This window comes from Crotalus tigris, unplaced genomic scaffold (genome assembly GCF_016545835.1).
Source record: "Crotalus tigris isolate CLP2741 ecotype Arizona unplaced genomic scaffold, ASM1654583v1 scf7180000020000.429882, whole genome shotgun sequence".
NCBI lineage: Eukaryota > Metazoa > Chordata > Lepidosauria > Squamata > Viperidae > Crotalus > Crotalus tigris.
In genome coordinates this window covers 248,455-269,900 of record NW_024097814.1, presented here as the reverse complement: position 1 = coordinate 269,900, position 21,446 = coordinate 248,455, and the positions used below count along the sequence as shown (strand labels likewise).

At 43.0% G+C, this 21,446-nt stretch overlaps 1 protein-coding gene across 1 annotated transcript in view; it reads right to left on the bottom strand.

The window, feature by feature from the left end:
- LOC120318035 (dedicator of cytokinesis protein 4) overlaps nt 1-21,446 on the bottom strand; it is a 335,809-nt gene that overhangs the window by 157,479 nt on the left and 156,884 nt on the right. The window contains exon 26 of the mRNA XM_039365226.1: nt 6,898-6,996. Within this exon, the coding sequence (XP_039221160.1) occupies nt 6,898-6,996 (99 nt within the window). The remainder of the gene's footprint in view (nt 1-6,897; nt 6,997-21,446) is intronic.

Sequence of the window (21,446 nt, the reverse complement as noted above, 5' to 3'; positions counted from 1 at the left end):
GTACAAGGAATAAAGGAAAGGGCTTAGCACACAACCCTGAGGGGCTCCTGTGCTTAATATAAGAGTAAAGGAATGGTAAGATCCCATCCTTACTGACTGTGGCCTACCTGTCAGAAAATCCCTTATCCACAAGCAAATCCTCTGATTTATACCCAAATTGGACATTTTAAAAAACAACCTGTTGGGTAAAATGGTGTTAAAAGCAGAGCTATAATCCACAAATAGCAGCCTTGCATATGTCCCCTGTTGTTCCAAGTGATTCAATACAATATGGACAACAAGAGACATAGCATCATCAGTTGATCTATTACCCCTATATGCAAATTGGTATAGGTCCAAAGTAGATGGAAGACTAGCCTTAATATAGTTCAACATCAGCCTCTCAAAACATTTCATAACACCAGATGTTAAAGCTACTGGTCTATAATCATTAAGAGATGCCACTACTGTCTGCTTAGGAACTGGCACTATAATAGATGTCTTCAGGCCGGTAGGGATAGAGCACTGCGACAGGGATAGATTGAAAATACCCGTGAACACTTCAGCTAGCTCTGTAGTGCAGTCCCTGACAATTCATCCCAGAATTCCATCAGGCCCAGCTGCCTTCTGGATATTAACATTCTGGAAAGTGCATCTCACATCGGAGATCTGCAGTAGAAGTGGTTGTCTATCGATGGTAGATGTTAATGGTGCACTATCAGTGGTAAATGCTGGAATGACGGTCGTTCCTGTGTCCACCTCAAAACAGCTGAAGAATTGATTTAGCTGCTCAGCCAAAGAGTCACTACTCCCAGGCAAACTATTTTTATTGCTTTATCCTGTGATTTGTTGCAGACCTTGCCATACACAACCAGAGTCTGAGTTCTCAAAAAGGTGTTCAATCCTCCGTCTGTATGTAGCTTTAGTGTCCTTGATGCCCCTTTTCAATTTAGCTCTTGCCTCTCTATACTCTAGCACATCACCAGAATGGAAAGCAGCATTTCTTGCTCTTAATAAAAGACACACTTTTCTATTTATCCAGGGCTTGTTGTTAGAGAACACCCGTACTTGTCTGGTGGTAGTGACAACATCAATGCAGCTTTTAATGTAAAACAGTACTGATGAAGTGTAAATGTCAATATTATTCTCCTCAAACAGTGGCCAATCAGTACTCCCAAAACAATCTTGAAGTTGCTCCGATGCACCCGCTGGCCACACTTGTATTTCTCTAATTGATGGTCTAATTCTGTTGACAAGAGGTCTATATGATGGGATCAAGAACACAGATATTTGATCTGACTGTCTCAGATGGGGTAAAGGCATAGTCCTGTATCCATGCATGATGTTACTATATACCTGATCCATGGTATTTTTCCCTCTAGTGGGACAGTCTATGTACTGATAGAACTTAGGGAGGACAGTCTTTAAGTTGGCTTGATTGAAATCACCTGCAACCACCAGCACTCCATCCGGGTAGGCCTGTTGCTGTTTGCTAATAACAATTAACAGGTAACTCAGGGCTGTGGTTGTGTTAGCATCAGAAGGTATATATACTACAGTTGTTATCACAATGTTAAACTCACGAGGCAGATAAAAGGGGCGGCATTTCACTGCCAAATATTCCAAATCAGGAGAACAGTGAGTGTCTATTATTTTAACATTTGTGCTCCAGTTGTTATTTATGTAAATACAAAGTCCCCCTCCTCTGCTCTTCCCAGAGACCATGGTTCTATCCACTCGATAAACTAAGTGTCCTGGTAGTTCAATAGCCTCTCCTGGAATGGTAGGGTCAAGCCACGTCTCTGTAAAGACCATGACACTGCAGTCCCGAATGTTTTTCTGCAGAGAGATAATAAGTTCCAGCTCCTCAATCTTATTAGGGAGAGATCTAACATTTGAAACAAAAAGACTTGGCAATGCAGGTTTATGAGGATTTTTTCCTAACCTTACACACAGTCCGGCTCTATAGCCTCATTTCTGCCTGCGTTTCCTTCGTCTCCTTTATTTCCTTTGCTCTCTAGCAGGGAGAGTAATCCACGGCATCATTCTAACCAGCTCAGCTGGAATGTTGTAACCTGAGACTCCTGGTTCAAAAATGCAGCCTTCTCTACCAATGATTAATAACTCTTGTCGACTGTAAACTATTTATGCCTGAACGTGCAGAGCACTCACTAAAAAATACACAAACAATACATTAATTAAAAAATACCAGTCTCTGGAGTGTCGAGCCACTGCATATACGTGCGCCGCCATTTTAACAACAGTTACCTGTTGATGAGGCAACAGCTGAGGCTCAAACAATTGTGACGCACCGGGGAGCCTTTAAAGCAGTGGTTTTCAACCTTTTTAATGCCGCGACCCCCAACCGGTTGTAAGTCAAGGACTAAACCGGTCATAAGTCGAGGAGTAAACTGGTCGTAAGTAGAGGACTAAACCGGTCGTAAGTCGAGGACTACCCAACCGGTTGTAAGTCGAAGACTTTCCCTGCCCGGGAGCACCGCGCATACATGGTGCCGCCCCCTGTGTCGGGCGAGGCGGAGCTGGCAAGCGGCAGAGACGGAGCAGGCCGACCACCGGCTGGGCCACCAGCTGGCCCAGCCCAAGGGAGGTAAGGCACCCGCCGGAAAAGGGGGAAAAATGGCAGACAGCCTTGCTTGGTGACCCCCGTGAAATGGTCGATCGACCCCAAATGGGGTCGTGACCCATAGGTTGAGAACCGCTGCTTTAAAATGAAAAGTCTGTAGTTTGGGGTTAATGTGGCCCCTGGCATCTTCCAAAGTGTGATGGAGCGAACGCTCCGCGGTATTCCTGGGGTCTGTCACTACTTCGATGATGTCCTCATTGCTGGGGAGTCATCTCTAAATCTAGCTGGAAAGCTGAGGGCTATCTTGCTTCGTTTCTGCCAAGCTGAAGCTAGATGAATGTAAAATTGGAATCACTTCCACCAAATTTCTGGGGTTTTGTATTGATGCTGAAGGCATCCATCCTGCTGAATCCAAGCTCCAAGCACTTCAGCAGGCCCCAAGCACTTCAGCAGGCCCCAAGCCCCCAGTCGAAGGGTGAACTTCAAACCTTCCTGGGGCTATTAAATTTCTATCATTCTTTCCTTCCCCTCAAGGCTGCAGTGGCTGGGCCGTTACACCGGCTCTTTGACAAACAGGCTCCATGGCAGTGGACAAAGGTCCATGAAAGGAGCTTTACAGAGGTCAAGGCCTTGCTCTATTCAAATGCGGTTTTTGTGCATTTCAATGAGCAATTGCCTATGTGCATCGTATGTGATGCCTCTCCTTATGGGGTTGGGGCTGTGCTTAGTCATCTGAAGGCTGATGGGACACAAGTCCCTATGGCCTACTATTCAAGGACTCTGTCATCTGCAGAGCGTAATTACGCACAGATTGACAAAGAAGCCTTGGCCATAGTGGCTGGCATAAAGAAATTTCATGATTTCTTATATGGCCGCCATTTTACAGTCTACACAGACCATAAGCCTCTGCTGGGTTTGTTTACAACAAACAAACAAACCCGCCACATAATATCTCCTAGAATGTTGAGATGGTCAATTTTCCTGTCAGCATATGACTACACACTGGTTCACAAACCAGGCAAAGAAATGGGCCATGCAGATGGCCTCAGCAGATTACCTCTACACAGATAGAGGCAAATCCTGCTTCTGCTCTGCACATTCTCTCCATTCAGGAATTTCCTGAATCTCCCCTCAATGCTAGGGACGTGGCTGCAGAAACTGCCATTGATCACATGCTCACACGCGTGCTGAGATGGGTGTTGTTAGGATGGCCTGACATATGTCCAGTTGCAGAATTCCAAAGCTTCTGGCAAAGGAAGCATGAGCTTTCCACTTTCAAGGGTTGCCTTTTATGGGGTTTCAGGGTAGTCATCCCAGCCTCATTGAGGACTAGAGTTTTGCTCTATCTGCATGAGGGACATCTGGGTATAGTCCAGATGAAAGTGCTTGCATGTACCCATCTCTGGTGGCCTGGGCTTGATAAAGAGATTGAAACCCAGGTTCATAGGTGCCAAGTATGCCAACAAGGCCTGAAATGCCTCAGACCCCTGTTCATAGGTGGGAGGAAACACAAGCCCCTTGGTCGAAGGTTCATATTGACTATGCTGGGCCCTTTCAGGGGCAATTCTTCCTTCTTCTCGTGGACAGCAATTCCAAGTGGCTAGAGGTTGTGCCTGTTTCCTCCACTACTACTGCTAGGACCATCCAAGTGATCAGAGGGATCTTCGCCTCCCATGGACTTCCCAATGTCCTGGTCTCAGACAATGGCCCCCAATTCATTTCTTTTGAGTTTCAGGCTTTTCAACAGGCCAACTTGATCCAGGACGCTACTTCAGCACCATTTCATCCCACTTCCAACTGCCAGGCTGAGAGGATGGTGCATACTACCAAAGATGCTCTCAAGCGAATCACGTATGGCAGCTGGCATCAAAGGTTAACTGACTTTCTTCTTTGCCAACGCACCACACTTTGCACAGCCACTGGCAAGAGCCCAGCAGAACTGGACAGGTTGCACCCAGACCGGGTGGCTTCATAGGTGTCCCAGCTGCGGGCACCTAGGCGATTACAGGTGAGCGATCCGGTCTGGGCAAGGAACTATGGACCTGGACATGCAGTAGTATGCAAGGTCTCTGGGCCGCTGTCATATGAAGTGGCCTTGGATGATGGTCGTGTGATCTGATGTCACATTGATTAACTGAACTGGAGGCTTCCTAGCAACACTTCCACTCCTGGCTCTACTCTCAGGGGGGAGGAGGACCACAATTACGATCATGGACCACAGTCTCTCCCCAAGCAGACCTTCACAGGCTTCAGTTATTGCTCCAGAAGGGGGGTTTGCCATGGAGGCGGCTCCTGACTCTGGCACCTTTGGCACAGACACTGGGTCAATGGGACATTGTTGTCAATCAGCTACTCAGGCCACTCCAGCTGCTGGCCTTGGGCTCGAGGGACAGTGCTCCGAAGAGGGGTCCATTGTGGACTTGGGAAATTCCACCCCCACCAAGGAGCTCTGGTTTGGGTTCAGAGGATCCAGCCAGTCAGCAGTTGGGTGGGTCATCTGGGTCTTTGGGGCATCAAAGTCCTGGTCTGCCTAGCCTGGAAGGCGAGCTGGCAGGCCAGGCACACACACCGGTTCCAAGAAGGTTACAGAGGGCCAAGGGTCCACCCAAACATCTAAAGGACTATGTGAGGTTCCTGTCAAGCAAGTGGGTGGCTTAATAGTTCTTTAGAACTCAGCTTACACTCTACAGAAGAGTGTTATATTTCACTGTAATAACATTGTGTATTCTTGTACATGTTAAATGTCTGAATGGGTCTGCCTGTGTGCAGGCATAATGTGTTTAGTAATAACAACATGCCAATTGAACACATGTATATGTTTGCTGCTGTAAACAGTAAGGATTACTTATTGTTTTATCCAGGGGGGAGAGGTGTTATGTCCTGGGCCTGCTGAAATTCAGCAAGCTCAGGAATGCTGCAGAGAGTCCCGGGCAGACCACATGGTTGCCCGGGACCAGACTGGCTGTCTCCAGCCTTGCACACATGCGCAAGGCGGGAAACCAGCCTCTGCAATGATTGGTTGATGCTGTCCTTGCAAGGACACTATAAAAGGCCTGCACGCCATTTTTGGTTCTGTTCTGTTGCTGACTTACAATAAAGAAGACTTGCTTTTTGTTACTCACTTCGTCTCAATACCTTTGACTCGCAAACAGAACAGTGATCACATGACCCTGGAACAATTCAACTGTCATAAATATAATGCCAGTTGCCAAGCACCTGAATTTTGATCATATGACCATGGGATTGCTTGCAACAGTTGTAAATGTGAGGTTTGTCATAAGTCACCTTTTTCACTGTCATTCTAACTTCGAATGGTCACTAAATGAATAGTTATAAGTTGAGGACTAACTGTATGAAATAACTAGCATTAAAAAGTCCTTAAATAAAATGTGAATAGTTTTTTATGTTTTGTTTCTATCTTCTACTCTTTCATGTCTGCTTTATTTCATCTATGCTTTCTTGCAAATGATCTCTGCATGGAGCAGAGTTGTGCAATTTTGTGGCCTACAAAGAGACCATGCATACTAACTGAAATTAATGCTCAAGATAAAATAGATTTAGTGAAGGGAGAATGGCAGACACACATGGTCCATAACACTTCAACATCCAGGAGGTTTCATTTACATTGCATATAAATTGAGGTACATACAGTTCTCCATATTAATTCATACCCAAAGAATTCCTAGCTATAGAACATATGTACCATTAAGAACAAAGAAATGGACATCTAGTATATGATCATGAACTGAAAATACCACACAATATGAAGAACTATTGAAATAATACAATTTTGAGGCAGCAAGCCAATATTACTATAGCCTAACAAAATTATGACATCATAATGGTCTATTAAAATCAGTTTCTGGTTTGAGTTATACAGTAGCAGTTATTTTGGAATATAATATATACTTATTGTGCATACAGACTTTTATTGATTGACAACTATGATTTATAAGGTTGCTTGAAATACAGATAAGACTGCAGATGTGAGTATTTAACTATCAATCTGAAGAAGCTTCTTGAGAAGTAAAATATCTTCAAGGGAAAAGGAAGTCCACTTGCCTCTTGAAAAAAGCATCTTTCGGACAACCATGACATGAATGACTGAGAATCTCCACAGACATTTAGGTATGCATTTTTGAATATATATAAGCTAATATATTATTGTTTATCATTTTTATAGTGACTTTCCAAAGATGTTATCTGCTACTAATTATTTTGACAATTGTATCAAAGCTGTACTGGTTAATACATTATATCACTGACCCTATGTCAAGAAAACACATAAAATATAAAATAAATAGTAATCAATCCTGGAGAAAAAAAAGACTTACTCTCAGCATGTCTCTTGTCTTGAATCTGTCAAGGAGTTGCTGGTAATGTCTGTCAGTCATTTGTCGCAACAGTGACAAAAGACATGAAACAAACTCCCCCTAAAAGAAATAGAAAAAAAAAAGCTTTACAGTCTGAAGAGATGAAAAAAGAATTTTTTTCCCTATTGATTACTAGATTTTTTTTTTATTGGATAAGTAGAAGAAAGCCCCTTTTGAAAGATTCTGCTTAATCCAAAATACTTTTCCTATTTTGGTGTTCTTAGGCTACACTTCTAAACTGACATATTTATCACTAGGCACATTAAAGGAATACTTTGATTTCCTAGGTACAATTTCTTTTTGAACAAATATTCATGTGTTCTTATATTCAATATTTTAAAATGAGTTTGTCCGTTATATCTATCAATACTGAATGGATAGCTGAAAACAAAGCTAAAGTGGTACCTGGAAAAATACTGATGGTCCAACAAAGGATGTGTATAAAAAGCAGATGGCCCAACAAAAATGTGGGTAAAAGAGAGGTTTGTTTTGCTTACAAGACAACTCTTAAATTTAGGATGGCCAGACATCCTATTCCCAGCTCTGCACATGATATATTACTAACTGCCTGTCACATGGTATATCTAAATTGCTTAACACTTGATATATTGCTGATTGCTAAAAACATTCCAATGTAAACTGGAGCTATCGATTATAGATCTGTCTAGTAGTTTTTCTATGTTAGAATAAGGACCTATAGAATGTAATGTGACCTGAAAATAACCCCCGCCAGAAAGGGTTATAAAAATGGTCATCAAGGTACAATCTGGGTTCAGATTTCTACAGCCAGGATGGCTCTCTGAACCTGCGCGCAATAAACTTCCCTTTCCTGAAAGAGCTGATTCAAGTTTTTCAATTCTACTACATTTTCTGGTGCATTGGCCGGGAAAAGCTTGAGTGAGGCGATATTTCGCTGAGGACGGCTGGACCCTTCGGACCTGCTGGTAAGCCATCTCTGAACAATTCTCCAGGCGCCATGGGGGTGTGTTTCCTCCAGGAGACAGCTGTGGCTTCGCAGCAGAGCCGACAGTACTGAAGGCCAGTCCAAGAACCCTTTGGGAAAGGAAAGGAAGTCTGAACCAACTCCTGGCCAGGATGGGTGTAACTAAAAGGCAGGCGAGTATGTGTTTAAAGTAATGGTACCTATCTCATTTGAAGATAGAAGAGGGGGCCTGATCACTCCCCTGGACTCGGGACGGCGATCCTAATGAAGTCCGTGTTAGGTTGTGTGGGTGGTTAAGCCAGTGCATTCCCTACTAGTGACCGCCGGCGCTGTAGGTCATTGGCAGTGTGTTAGGATGGGGGGGCGTAGTATGGATGTGGGGTGGCCCCCAGAGGGGACTTTTAAGAAAACTATCCTAACCAATTTCAGTATATAGATCAGTGGGGGGATGCAGTAGCAGGACGAGCTGATGAGTTATTGCAATGTCAGGCTGAAATGGTTCGTTTGTGTGTGGCTAGACCCAAAGGAAAAAAAAAAAAAGCTTCAAGTACAAACTAAAAGAGTGAAAGATGTGAAGATTTCAGAAACTAAGGTGTCAGATGCTAAGAAGGAGATAAGGATGGAGGTAGAGGAGTTGATTTTCAGACCTCCTCCCTACGTTCCACCTTTCTCCCCCTCCCCCCCCCCCAGTGCCAGCTGTGGCAGAGCCAGCAGCCGCTCTGACGGAGGAAGGGCTGATTGCCCCTGCTGTGTCCGAAGAAAGGCAGCCAGCTGTGAGACGAAAATAGAAAGGGGGAGGCTGTCAGCCCCCAAGGAGGAAGGGGATTTGGAAGGTCTCTCTGTAAATGTGAGGGGAGAAGTAAGTAAAGAGGAGCAATTGTTGAATATTTTGTTGACTCCCGAGGAAAGGGAGAAGTGGAAGGCTGCTGTTAGGCAGTGTTTGAAGGATAGGTTGCCGGCTGTGCGGGATATACAGCCAGAGATGGAAGCCAGGGCACCAGAAAAGGACCCTGAATGGAATACACAAAATCCAGCACACATGACTTTGTTAAAGGAATATCAGAATTTAGTAGTAGAGGCTCTTTGCAAGGCTGGAAAGCCTTCAGTGAATGTGTTAAAGCCGTCTTTTGTGATGCAGGAGGCAGATGAAAGTCCGGAAAGTTTTTTGCAAAGGCTGATTGAGGCTTATGAGCTTTATACACAGGTGGATCCAAGGAGTGCAGACAATGTGCGAATGTTGAATGAGAGGTTCATAGCACAGAGTTATGAAGATATAAGAAAGAAGTTGCAGAGGTTAGAAAGAGCATTAGGAAAGAACACTACAGAATTGTTGGAGGTGGCTAGGAAAGTGTTTGTTAATAGGGATAAGGTGGAAAAACAGGAAAGAGATGCTAGAATGCATAAGAAAATTGAGTTGTTGGCGGTGGCATTGCAAGGAGGGATCATGCTGGGACCCAACCAGTGTGCTAATTGCAAGGAGGAAGGTCATTGGCAAAGAGAATGTCCAAGAAGGCAGATGCGAGGTAGAGGTTGGAGAGGAAGAGAAGGCAGAGGACGTGGAGGTGTTGGCAGTGGGCCCCCCATGCACTCCCCCTTCATGGGTAGAGGGCAGAGAGGGGCTCCAAGGAATGTGAGAGATGGTCCAGGGAATGTAAGAGATGGTCTGAGGAATGGGAGACATTGGAATAGAGACAGGGAGATTGAGGGAATTGGCTTGGCAGGAACTAACGGGTCAGATTGACGAGGACCTGGCTTGGAGGAAGCCCCCCCTGAGCCATTGGTTACTTTAAATATAGGGGGCAAACAGACAACGTTTTTGGTGGATACTGGAGCAGGAAGATCAGTTGTGGATTTGAAAGCAGAGTCTTTGTGTGTGAAGTAAATATGACTGTTACTAACCTCAAGAGAAAAGAAGATACCAAAAAAAAAAAAAAAAATAACCTCACTCTGTTTGTCTGGCCAACAAACAAAGTGAAGGAAGATGTGTTTGTTTATTTATTTACTTTTTTTTCTCCCTCTTAAGAACAGCCCAAAGTTACCTGCTCAGGCAGGAAATCCTATACCATTTTCTTGCCTATTCTGCTCTCTCCCTTTTGCAAATGTTAGTGTGTTAATGCCTTTTCAAACTCTATCTGCAGACACAACCCCCTTTCCCCCCTTGTTTTTTTTCTGGCTGTGTTGCTTTGAGAGGGAGAGAGATAGAGAGAGATAGAGAGAGAGGAGAAAAGGGGGGGGGGTTGATCTTTTTAACTTTTTCCCTGCTTAGAATTCAGGTTTGAGAAAGGTTGGGTGGCTGTGAAAATTTAATGCCCACTTTTGCAATTTTTTTCTATTCAAAAGAGGAGTCAGTAATTGTTGGACAACTTTTTTTGGGGAAATTTTTGAGTTTAAATTGTTTAATATCAACCAAAAGAGTTTGCTTAGATTTGTAAATGTTCTCCCTATTTAATGGAAATTTAATGGAAATCTGTTTCCATCTGAATGGAATTTGATTAAATTGGGATTTGACTAACTTTATATTAAAAGCAATACTAGAGTTTAGAAAAAAAAAACTTTCAGTAACTCAGAATATCTTATTAAACTTGTTTATTTTTTTTGTGTGAAGTTAGAACGAAGTTGAGAAAAATTTTGGGATTATAAATAGCTATGCTGTTTTGAGTAAAGATTTGTATGCAAAACTGTTAGAAAAAGAGCTTGTGTTAATAAATGCAAACAGGGGTTGGTGAGCTCTCCTTTGTTGGTTCTTTGCTAGGTAATTTATTTATAAACAAGGACAAAGGTTGGAGGAGGTTTTGGCCCAGAAGTGTGTGCGTGGGGGGGGGGGAAAGGCAGCCAGTGGCATTTTTATCTAAAATTGACATTTGGGGACATCTTGGTGGTTAGCATTTCTTATCAAGGGTGGACAATTTTAATCAGGAAGCCTTGGTATACACTTGTTCATAGCAAAGTGGTTTTCAGTTGTGGATTTGAAAGATGCTTTTTTCACGATTCCTATTCACAAGGCTAGCCAGCCGTTGTTTGCTTTTGAATGGGAGGGAGAACAAAAGAATGCCTTTAGGGAAGTGAAACGAGCTCTCACATCAGCTCCAGCTTTAGCCTTGCCTAACTTAGAGAAGCCTTTCAATTTGTATGTTGATACCAGGAAGAATGTTGCCTTGGGGGTGTTAACTCAACAATTAGGACAGTGGCAACGCCCGGTGGCTTACTTATCTAAGCAATTAGATGGGGTTGCCCAAGGCTGGCCACATTGTCTGAAGGTTCTTGCTGCTATAGCAGTCCTTTTACAGGACTGTAATAAATTGACCTTCTCATGTTCCATAAGTGTCCACCCCCCTCATGCAGTTCATTCTATCTTGGATAATAAAGGGCATTTGTGGATCAGCAGTCAAAGGCTTTTTAAGTATCAGGCGATGATGATTGAAAATCCTCAAGTGAAATTAGTGGTGTCTAACCGGCTAAACCCTGCCACCCTATTGCCCACAGAAGTGGATTCAGAACACAACTGCTTGCTGCCCTGAATTGGTATACAGACGGCTTGAGTTACATGAAAGATGGGAGGAGGGTTTCTGGATATGCGATTGTGAATGATGAGGAAGTGGTGGAAAGTAGTCCGCTAGGAGCAAACTGCAGTGCTCAAGTGGCAGAATTGTGGGCATTAATTAGAGCATTGGAGAGAGCTGAAGGGGAAACTTTAAATGTCTGGACAGATAGTAAATATGCTTTTCTAACTCTGCATGCTCATGGTGCTGTGTATAAGGAGAGGGGATTCAGGGATTCGGCTGGCAAACATGGGTTACATGGACACTTGATAAAGCATCTTCTCGATGCAGTACAAAAGCCAGCAAAGGTTTCAGTTATGCATTGTAAAGGGCCATCAGGGGGGAGTATGGGGGAACTGAATAAGCAAGTGGAAAAACTTAGGAATTATGTTGTTGAACAAACACCTCCTAAACTAATAACAAGATGTCATCCCTTTAAACCAGGGGATAAGGTGTGGGTAAAACATTGGAAACATGAACAACTGGAGGGGAGATGGGAAGGACCTTATGGAGTAATAATGGCCTCTCCTTTAGCAATAAAGATTGCAGAATCTAAATCTTGGATTCACTGGACCAGAGTTAAAGCAGCTGCAGAACCTCTGTGGACAGTGAACAGGGACCCCAAGGTTCCCACCAAACTCACTCTTAAACGTGTTTAGTATGTTTAATGAATATTTTATTGTTTGTAAACCAGATATTGTATTAGCACAAGTGTATCCTGCACATATATCTATGGCTGTCTGGCTGAAATTCAACCCCCTGCTAAGCCACACCCGGAAGCTGGCTTTCTACGCACGGGAGAAGAAAGGATGAAAGGCTTCCTTCTGCTTTTATATAGTACTATTGTTGCATGTAATAATGTTTGTCTTTCTAATTTAGGCCAATGGAGCAAGCCAGAAGAAGCTCCACGCCTTATCCAATCTTATGCTATAGGCACGGGCACTTGTAAAGGTCACCCCCCTATTGGATTTTCCCCAGAATGCTGGAATGGTAGCTGGCCTCATCCTTGTCAATTTCCCCAAGCATTTGACAGAATAGTTAAAGAAGCCTGTATTACAAGACCACCTGTCAATCCCGAAGCCTGTCAGTATGTTGGGTATATTCTTAGGAAAGGCATATGTGTAAAGGCCCCATATAAGAAGCCTCCTCCTCCTGTTACTCTGGAGTGTGGGCCTCCCTTATTCTGGGGATGGGAGCGGGTCACCCTAGTCTCGCAGTTGAAGACGGGATGGAAGGGGACTTGCATCGTACATGTTATCCCGGTGGAATTTGGAGTAACTATCCAAAGACCCCCGAGGAAGCGCCCAGAGAGAAAACGAAGCAGAAGGTCCCATCAGAATAAGGATATGCCCCATCCATTGGAGTCAAGGATGCAATACAATTTGTGGGTCCAACTGGCTCAACTAGCCAACACAACTGATTTTTGCCTTTCTGAAGCATATGACATGGAGAATCTGCTGTCCACATGTTTAATACCCGTATGTGTTCCTGTCACAGCAGCCAAGGAGTTCAGCCATCACGAGTTTAAAGAACATATAGGCTATGAAACAATGTACAGCTGGGGTCACATTTCCAAGTTTCTACCCACTGATGCTTTAGCTTTACATACTCCTAATGTAGCCATTCCAGAAGACTTACAATGTACACATATCACGGGGTGTGAGCAGAATACACCTTCACCTCATTGCCTGAAAGTGAGTCAAGAAAGGCTAAATTGCACATCTTTCCAAACAGTGTCTTTTGGGTATGCAAACATATGGTTACCTAAAGGGTGGTTCTTCACATGTTGGAATTCCAGAGACAAGAGTATAACAACATACATACATCAGACCCAAGTGTTATGGAATGAAACTTATCTGCATAGATGAGATAAGTCTCATCAGGGGGGAATAAAGTGGTACCTGGAAAAATACTGATGGTCCGACAAAGGATGTGTATAAAAAGCAGATGGCCCAACAAAAATGTGGGTAAAAGAGAGGTTTGTTTTGCTTACAAGACAACTCTTAAATTTAGGATGGCCAGACATCCTGTTCCCAGCTCTGCACATGATATATTACTAACTGCCTGTCACATGGTATATCTAAATTGCTTAACACTTGATATATTGCTGATTGCTAAAAACATTCCAATGTAAACGAGGAGCTATCGATTATAGATCTGTCTAGTAGTTTTTCTATGTTAGAATAAGGACCTATAGAATGTAATGTGACCTGAAAATAACCCCCGCCAGAAAGGGTTATAAAAATGGTCATCAAGGTACAATCTGGGTTCAGATTTCTACAGCCAGGATGGCTCTCTGAACCTGCGCGCAATAAACTTCCCTTTCCTGAAAGAGCTGATTCAAGTTTTTCAATTCTACTACAAAGTAACTTGAAATAGCCTAGCAACTATAGGATTTAATCTGGTGAAGAAAGAAACAGTAGTTAGAAGAAATCATTATATTAACATATGTCAGATACTTCCAAGGCCAGGAAGAGAATATCCAAATAACTTTTGACACAGAAAGACAGGAAAAATTCTAGAATTTTAATTAAGGGACTCAGACTTTTATAAGGGCTTTAGTTTCTATATATTTGGTGAGAACAAATGCATAGCTTCAGTCTTTCCTGCAATAAAAATAATGCTCTTATGGGATGCCCATGGTTTTTTCCCCCAAGTAAGCCAACTCCTAAATAGCAGTTTAAGTGACAAGAGCTTAGAGCTATGCCTATGTGAAACTTGACAGCGCGATTTGCCATTCCTATTCCTATCCAAGTAGGAGGAAAACCTTTCCCTGGAAACTAGATCTTAACTAAATACCTTCTTGCAACTCATACTCTAGTATCAGACTGAGATGATGAACCAGCTAGCCCAACCAGCTGTAAGTGGATCAGATCTTATCATAACCAGTGGCTTTCATACTAATCTTGGCCCATGACCTGCAGCAACTGCTGCAGCAACCACATCTGATAAGAATCCATGCAAATTTACATTCTTCCTCATTCAACATGAACTATACATTCAATGTAACCCAATAATTGAATTTGTAGATTTATAATTTATGTAATGACTAATTAAGAATGCAAAACTGGGCAACCCCTTCTCTCATTCAAAATACCCCTGACAAAACCAACTGCATTTGTTCTGTGACATGACTAAAAGTTAACTTTGAGAATCCAGTTACTGTGAATGATGAAATCCAATGCCTCCAATATTCATCATGGAAGAAAGCTGCTGAGTTTCATCTGTTAGATAATAAAATGTTGCAAGAATAAAACCAAATTCAGGGAACACCAAGATCCCAACATTTCAATCCCAAGCTATACATATTCTCTATTACTACTATCAGAAACAGAACTCTTAATTCTCTAAATGGCACAAACATGGAAGAAATTTGGATACAGGCAAACTTTCACCACAGAACAATTATAAGCTGCCACACATAAAATGTCTTTTCATTTCAACATTTTGTATGGCTAATGGAAGACGGGGAGAGTGAATCTATCCCATTTTGGAATTCTGAAATGGGAGAATTCTTGAAAAGTTGGAGGATGGCTGGTGTCAGGAGGGAAGTAGATAAACGCCTGAAAGGGAAAGATCATCAATTTGAGCTGAACAAAAAAATGAAACTCCTCTTTCCCTTCCCACACATATACATTATCTTCAGTTAGAACAAGAAGCCTCAAAGATGAGAGCTCTTGTCAGTTCCAGCCAGTGGAAAATGGAAGGAGAGGTACACTGCTCTTCAGATAACCATAACCAGAAATCAGTGAATTGTGTTGAGGGGACATATGCATATGTGCACACATACATGCACCCGTATATAAAAATACTTCCAGAAAGGGGAATGAGGGAAAAAGGTGGTGTAAGAAATGAAACTGGTGATTTCCAGGCTAGAGAAAATCATTAACACTGAAGAAGTGCCTTCCAAGGAACTCAAGACAATGAGAAAAACATTGAAAAGGTAGGAGGAAAAAACCCTAGAACTGAACTGCAGGAGCACAGACTTATATAAGAGTTTTGATTTTTTTAAACCATTCATTTATTTTCAATGTACAATGTCTGCAATAAAGAAGCTAATATAGCCAATTTGTGTTTATGAGTAATCCAACTCCTAAAAATAGATTTTGTTCTGGATTTTGCACCTATGTGAAGCCTGACATCTACTGGTTTTAGGCTCTTTACATTACAGTTGTATACATCTATATAGCTGTATTTTTTAGCCTGTAATTCAAATAAAAATTTTATGTGATTAAAATGGTATTTTTCCTATTTGAGATCATATAAATGAAAGCTTAGGTGGAAAAAATGCTCGTTTCATTACTTGTTTTAACTGTCATGCTGATATCACTATAAATTATAACAGTTTATTGAATAATATTGGCAGTAGTTAGCTAAATACTTGAACTACAAATAAACCATATTGATATGTTTCTCAGTATATAACTTAGTTCTGTGCTGTTTTCACTGAATATGTGATATAAAGTTTAAGAGAGAAGCATTATGCAGCTGAAAATTAAAGAAACTTCTTGTTCCTTAGGTTTCATCCTATATCATTGGTTTCTGAACTTTAGCTGGAAAGTTATAATTTCTGTATACATCCACCTATAAGTCCTTTAAGAGACTTGTTTCATATTTCAACAAACACAGAAAGGTTTTCAGAAAACACATGAAGAGAGAACCTGCCACCTACATTCAAACTGAGTGGCATCCTTTTTTTTCACAAATAATTCAAAAGCACGTGGTTCAGTATATTGCCATAAGCAACTATATAGTACTGCATGAACCTGCTACATCACAATGTATAAATGCCTTATGCCATGCAATGAGTCACATAAAAGATGTTGTCATCTTTACTGCCGAATCAAAGTCAACAATATTGTATTCTTTGATATTATTCTTAAAAGAAACTCATTGCTACCAATTCTGCATTTTACTTTTCTTGTTCTTATGCAGACTGGACTCAACTGGTCAAGTTATAGAGAGTAAATAACTGTGTGTCAAGTGCCAGGTAGTCAAGATACAACTTACAGAGGTGGTCACTATAGAGGAGCTGGCTTTCTATTGTGTACATATAGTATATGTCCAGGGTACGAAAATTAGGTCAACTTAAGGAGGTAGTCAATGTAGGGGAAGAGTCAGACTAATAAGACAACACATCAGAGAATGAAAGTACAAAATATTTCCCTAAATCAACTGCCCCTATGAAATGTTTATATACTTCATTCATTCTAGAAAGCAAATATGACAAACAACTTGAAAATAAAGTATAACTAATAAAAGATAATGGCATGAAATGTAAGCTCATAGAATGCTTTCTTTTTTCCTCAGTTTTAATCATTCCAACCATTTCAACATTTTAAGAACACAAAAGATCACAATATCTGTGATTATAATTGCCTACATAAACACATTACCTCTATGGAAAGTTGAAACAATAACAACATTTCTGAAGATAGTATTTGTCAGATCCACCAGTTTCAGCTTGGTGCCTTGCTGGGGTTCTGTCATCAGTTGGGGAGAAGGGGGGAAACAAATGGAGAATAAAACTGTATACCTTTATGATGGGAAACTGGGAGGGGGAATTGGCAGCTGAGGAAGAACAGAGCACTTTGGAATCTGGTTCATGTTGGTGCATTGGCATCTTCAAGGTCGTTAACCCTAAGAGTGGAATTTTACCAGCCAAAACACCTCAGCATTTCTCAAAATATCTCAGTGGTGCTGGATTGGCTATGCACAGATGGACAATGAGTGGAGGGCTAAGGGGAACCAAGGATTTAGTTCTGTACTGGTATGTGAAAATTTTAAATTACATTTTACTTTACTGCATCTAGCATCTCTTAGTAAAAGTATCTTTTCACTTCAATCAAACGGAGTCGAGTGTTTTACTTCCCTAGGGGAACAGACTGGGTCAGGTCTGACATTAAGCAGAATCTGCAATTGTGGTCAACCTGGAGAGACCACCTCCAGAGTTGAGACAGTGCACACTATGTCAGTTCAAGGGACCGACCAGGAGGAGATCAAATGCTGGGGGAAGACTTTGTCCAGGCCCTCTCCCAGGCTGGATCTCTCTGAATGAATGAGAGACGCAGAGAGCTGCAGCCATCCACCGAGACCCAGGTGGTCCCTAAGTGTTGGGAAGAAGGAGGACTGGGAAGAGAAACCTGTGGGGTGACTTTTACCTGTGGGAACCGCAGCACTCACTAACGGGAACAGAGGATGGAGCTGGAGGAGCTGGAGGAAGAGGAGGAAGAGATGGCCGGAGAGTGTGACCAGGCTGATTGGATGATAGAACAAGCCATCAAGTTTATGCGGGGGGCTTTCAGAAATCTGAAGGCATGTGAAGCTCTTGCCCAAGCCTCCCAGCTAGACGACCAACCACATCCGGCCTCAGTAACTGACAGAGCGACCGCATCCACCGCAGCAAGCAATTGGGTGGGGTGGGGGCTGGATCTGTGGCAGCAGCTGGCTCTGCAGCCCCAGTGCCTGGAGGAGCAGCCGAACATGGGCCCCCTGAGGGACAGGCACCTATAAGAAGAAGGAACCACAAGACTCTCCCTGGGCGTAAAGTTTGATGGAGACCCTCAGTAATTAGGGTTCTTCCTGGCCCAAGTTTGGACCTACCTGCAGGAATATAGTCCTGAAATCGCTACAGAAGGCAGCAAGGTAAGATGTGTCACCATGGCCCTGGAAGGGGCCACATCAAGATCGATGGTCATCCTCCATAATGATGATGCCCTGGAGCTGAGGAATTTTAACCACTTCATGGCAGCATTCTGTAAATGCTTCGAGGAACCTCTCACCTCATCAAAACCATCAGCCAGGGCCAGAGAAATGTGGCCAAGTATACCCAGGAGCTCCACAATCTAGCTTGTTGGCTCAATGGCTGGCCACAAGACACCTTGATTGGCTGCTTCAAAGTTGGGCTAACTAATGAGATCTACAACACCTGCATCTCCAGGGGTGCCTCTCCCACTCTCCATGGCTGGTATATCCTAGCTGAGGAAGCAGAGATTGACCTTGCCTGAAACAAGCATAGCCAAGGAGGGGGGGGGGCAAAAATCCTTCCTGGAGAATTAGGAAACCCCAAAATCACAAATAGATACTCAGAGCCCTCAGCAATGCTCCACAGCTTGCTTCAAGTGCAGAAAAGAGGGGCAGCAGGCTGCTGAGTGCTAATCCAACTGAACAACTCAAAAAACAACCCTGGGGCCCACCCAAAAGCCTGCCAAGCCACCGACATGAACTCATGAGACACCCCTGGAAAGAAGGGAGGTTGCAGAGTTCATCCCATCCACAGGGATGGTGAGAAAACTCTGATCAGCCCAGCAGTAGGATGGGGGAGAATGACATGGACTCCAATGATGACCCCCTGCAAAGTGGCCCAATCACCCTGGTGACAGTCCCCATAGAACTGATAATCCAATCCTCAGGGCAGAAAGCCAGCCTAAAAGCCCTTCTGGACTCAGGGTGCACCAGGTACTTGGTCAACCATGCCCTGGTGGATAAACTAGACTGCTCAAAGTGCCAGTGGCATTCTGCCAATTAGATGGCTCTATAACAGGGGAAATCCCAGCAACATGCATCACCAAGCTGATAGAAATACGACTGAGGGTGCACACAGAGTTTTATTGTGGCTCTGGGTATTTAGTGTTGGGAATGGTGTGGCTATGGAAATTAAATCCCTATGTGAACTGGAGGAGAGGCTGCTAAAAATCTGGTGGTCAGAGGCTGAAAGGAAACCAGGCAAAAGCTTATGGACCCCAAAGCTGAGACAGGAGGTGGGGGTCGCAGTGCAAAAGCAGAAGAAGGGCAATCCCCAAATTCCGCTGGAGTACCGAGACTTAGGGGACATGTTTAGCATGAAAAGTTTAAATGAACTCCCACCTCGCTGGCCAACAGACTGCTCCATCATGCCAGGGCTAAACTGCCTAAACCCAAATTGTATTCGATGATCCCTAGGTAACTGGACAAACTATGTTCTTTTATAGACAAAAACCTGAAGCTGGAGCTCATCCAACTGGCCCAAACCAGGGGGGCTCCCGATACTGTTTCAGGAGAAAAAGGATGGATCCTTGCATCTATGCATAGACTATAGAGGGCTAAATGTTCTGTGTGTGGAAAACATCTACCCATTATCTCTGATGAAAGATATGTTAGCCCATTTGGCCAAAGGGAAGTTTTTTACTAAATTGGACTTGCTAGAAGCTTATTACCGAGTTCAGATTAAAGAGGAGACAAATAGAAAACCATTTTTAACTGCACCTTAGGGTGTTTAAAATTCAGTGTCCTCCCTTTTGGACCACAAGGGGCCCCCACTGTCTTCATGCAGCTGATAAATGAGGTACTGCCTGAGCACATCTACAAGTGGATGTTAGTCTATCTGAATGACATATTGATTTACAGTGAGACTATGATGGAGCATGTAAAACTGCTTAGGGCAGTCCTTAAAAAGCTCAGGGTTGCTTAACTGTATGCTAAACTTTCAAAATGCGAGTTCCACCAGAATAAAATTGACTACTTGGGCTACCGCATCTCCCACAACAGGATAGAGATGGACCCTGAAAAAGTTAAGGCAGTGCTTGGGTGGGCTCCACACCACACCAGAAATCAACTGCATGGCTTTTGGCAATTTGAGAACTTTTACCATCAATTTATCCCATCGTTGACCCAGACCACTCTCTCTATAACCAACTTGCTAAAGACAAAAGGGGAAGGGAAAAACCAAATCAGCCATTCAAGCGGACAATGGAATGCCAGTCAGCATTTGAAAAACTCAAAATGGTTGTTTGCTGCCAAATAGGTGTTAAAACACCCAGACCCTAACACCCCATTTATTATTCAGGTGAATGCTAGCAATATGCCTGTGGGAGCTGGTTTTTTTCCCCAAAGGAATAGCCAGGGTGCCCTACAACCATGTCATACACCTCCAGGAAACTGACACTGAGCGGCGATGGGCAGTTTGGGAAAAGAGATTTAAGCAGTGTGTTGGGCACTCTTAACATGGACACATTTCCTGGAGGGGAGCAAGACCCCTTTCAAGATGTGGACTGATCATAAAGACTTAGAAGCCCTAAAAACACCCAGGAGATTATCGCCCAAGCAAGATCGATAGGCTCAGTATTTTTACCAATTTAATTTCAGTCTTTACTACCTCCCAGGGAGGAAAAATTTCTAGGCTGATGCACTATCCAGGATGCCTGAATACGACAGCACTAAACAGGAAATAGACTGGTTATTCTGTCCCATCAGGTTGCGACACCAGTCACCACCCAAGCACAGGTGAGAGCAAAACCTCAAATTGGGGAAGGCATAGCAGAGACCTAAAGGCAGCCTTGGAGGAGGATAAGTGGTTCCAAGCTCACAAAAATGAATGTACAATGCAAGAGAGTCTAGCCTGAGTGGGAGCCAAGCTGTATGTTCCTGAAAGCCAAAGATTACTAATCTTTGAAAAGGACCATGACTCAAAACCCAAAAGACAATTTTACACTTAATTAAGTGCAGTTTTGATGGCTGTCACTTAAAAAAGACATTTAGAGCTATGTGGCTAGTTACCCAGTCTGCACTTCAGCCAAGCAGTGGCAGGGGAAAACACCAGGACTTCTCCAGCCGGTGGTGGAGCCTAATGCCCCCTGGAAGGAAATTTCTATGGACTTTATAGTAGAGTTATTGGAAAGCTCGACAAATACTGTAATCTGGGTTATCATTGATTTGTTCTCTAAACACGTGCATTTTGTACCTTGCCAAAAAATTCCTTCCACCCACACTTTGGCTAAACTGTTCATCCATTATGTCTATAGGCTGCATGATGCTCCATAAAGAATAATTTCTGACCACAAAGTGCAATTTATGTCCAAATTCTGGCAAGAGGTTTTAAAGCTTCTTGGAAGTCCCAAGGGCTTAGTTCCAGTCTTCATCATGAAATAAATGGGGGGTGTGAATATATGAATGTGGTGATAGAACTATACTTGAGATGTTATATAAACTATCAGCAGGACAACTGGACTGATCTCCTCCTTTTTGCTGAAGTAGCTTATAATAACCCCATA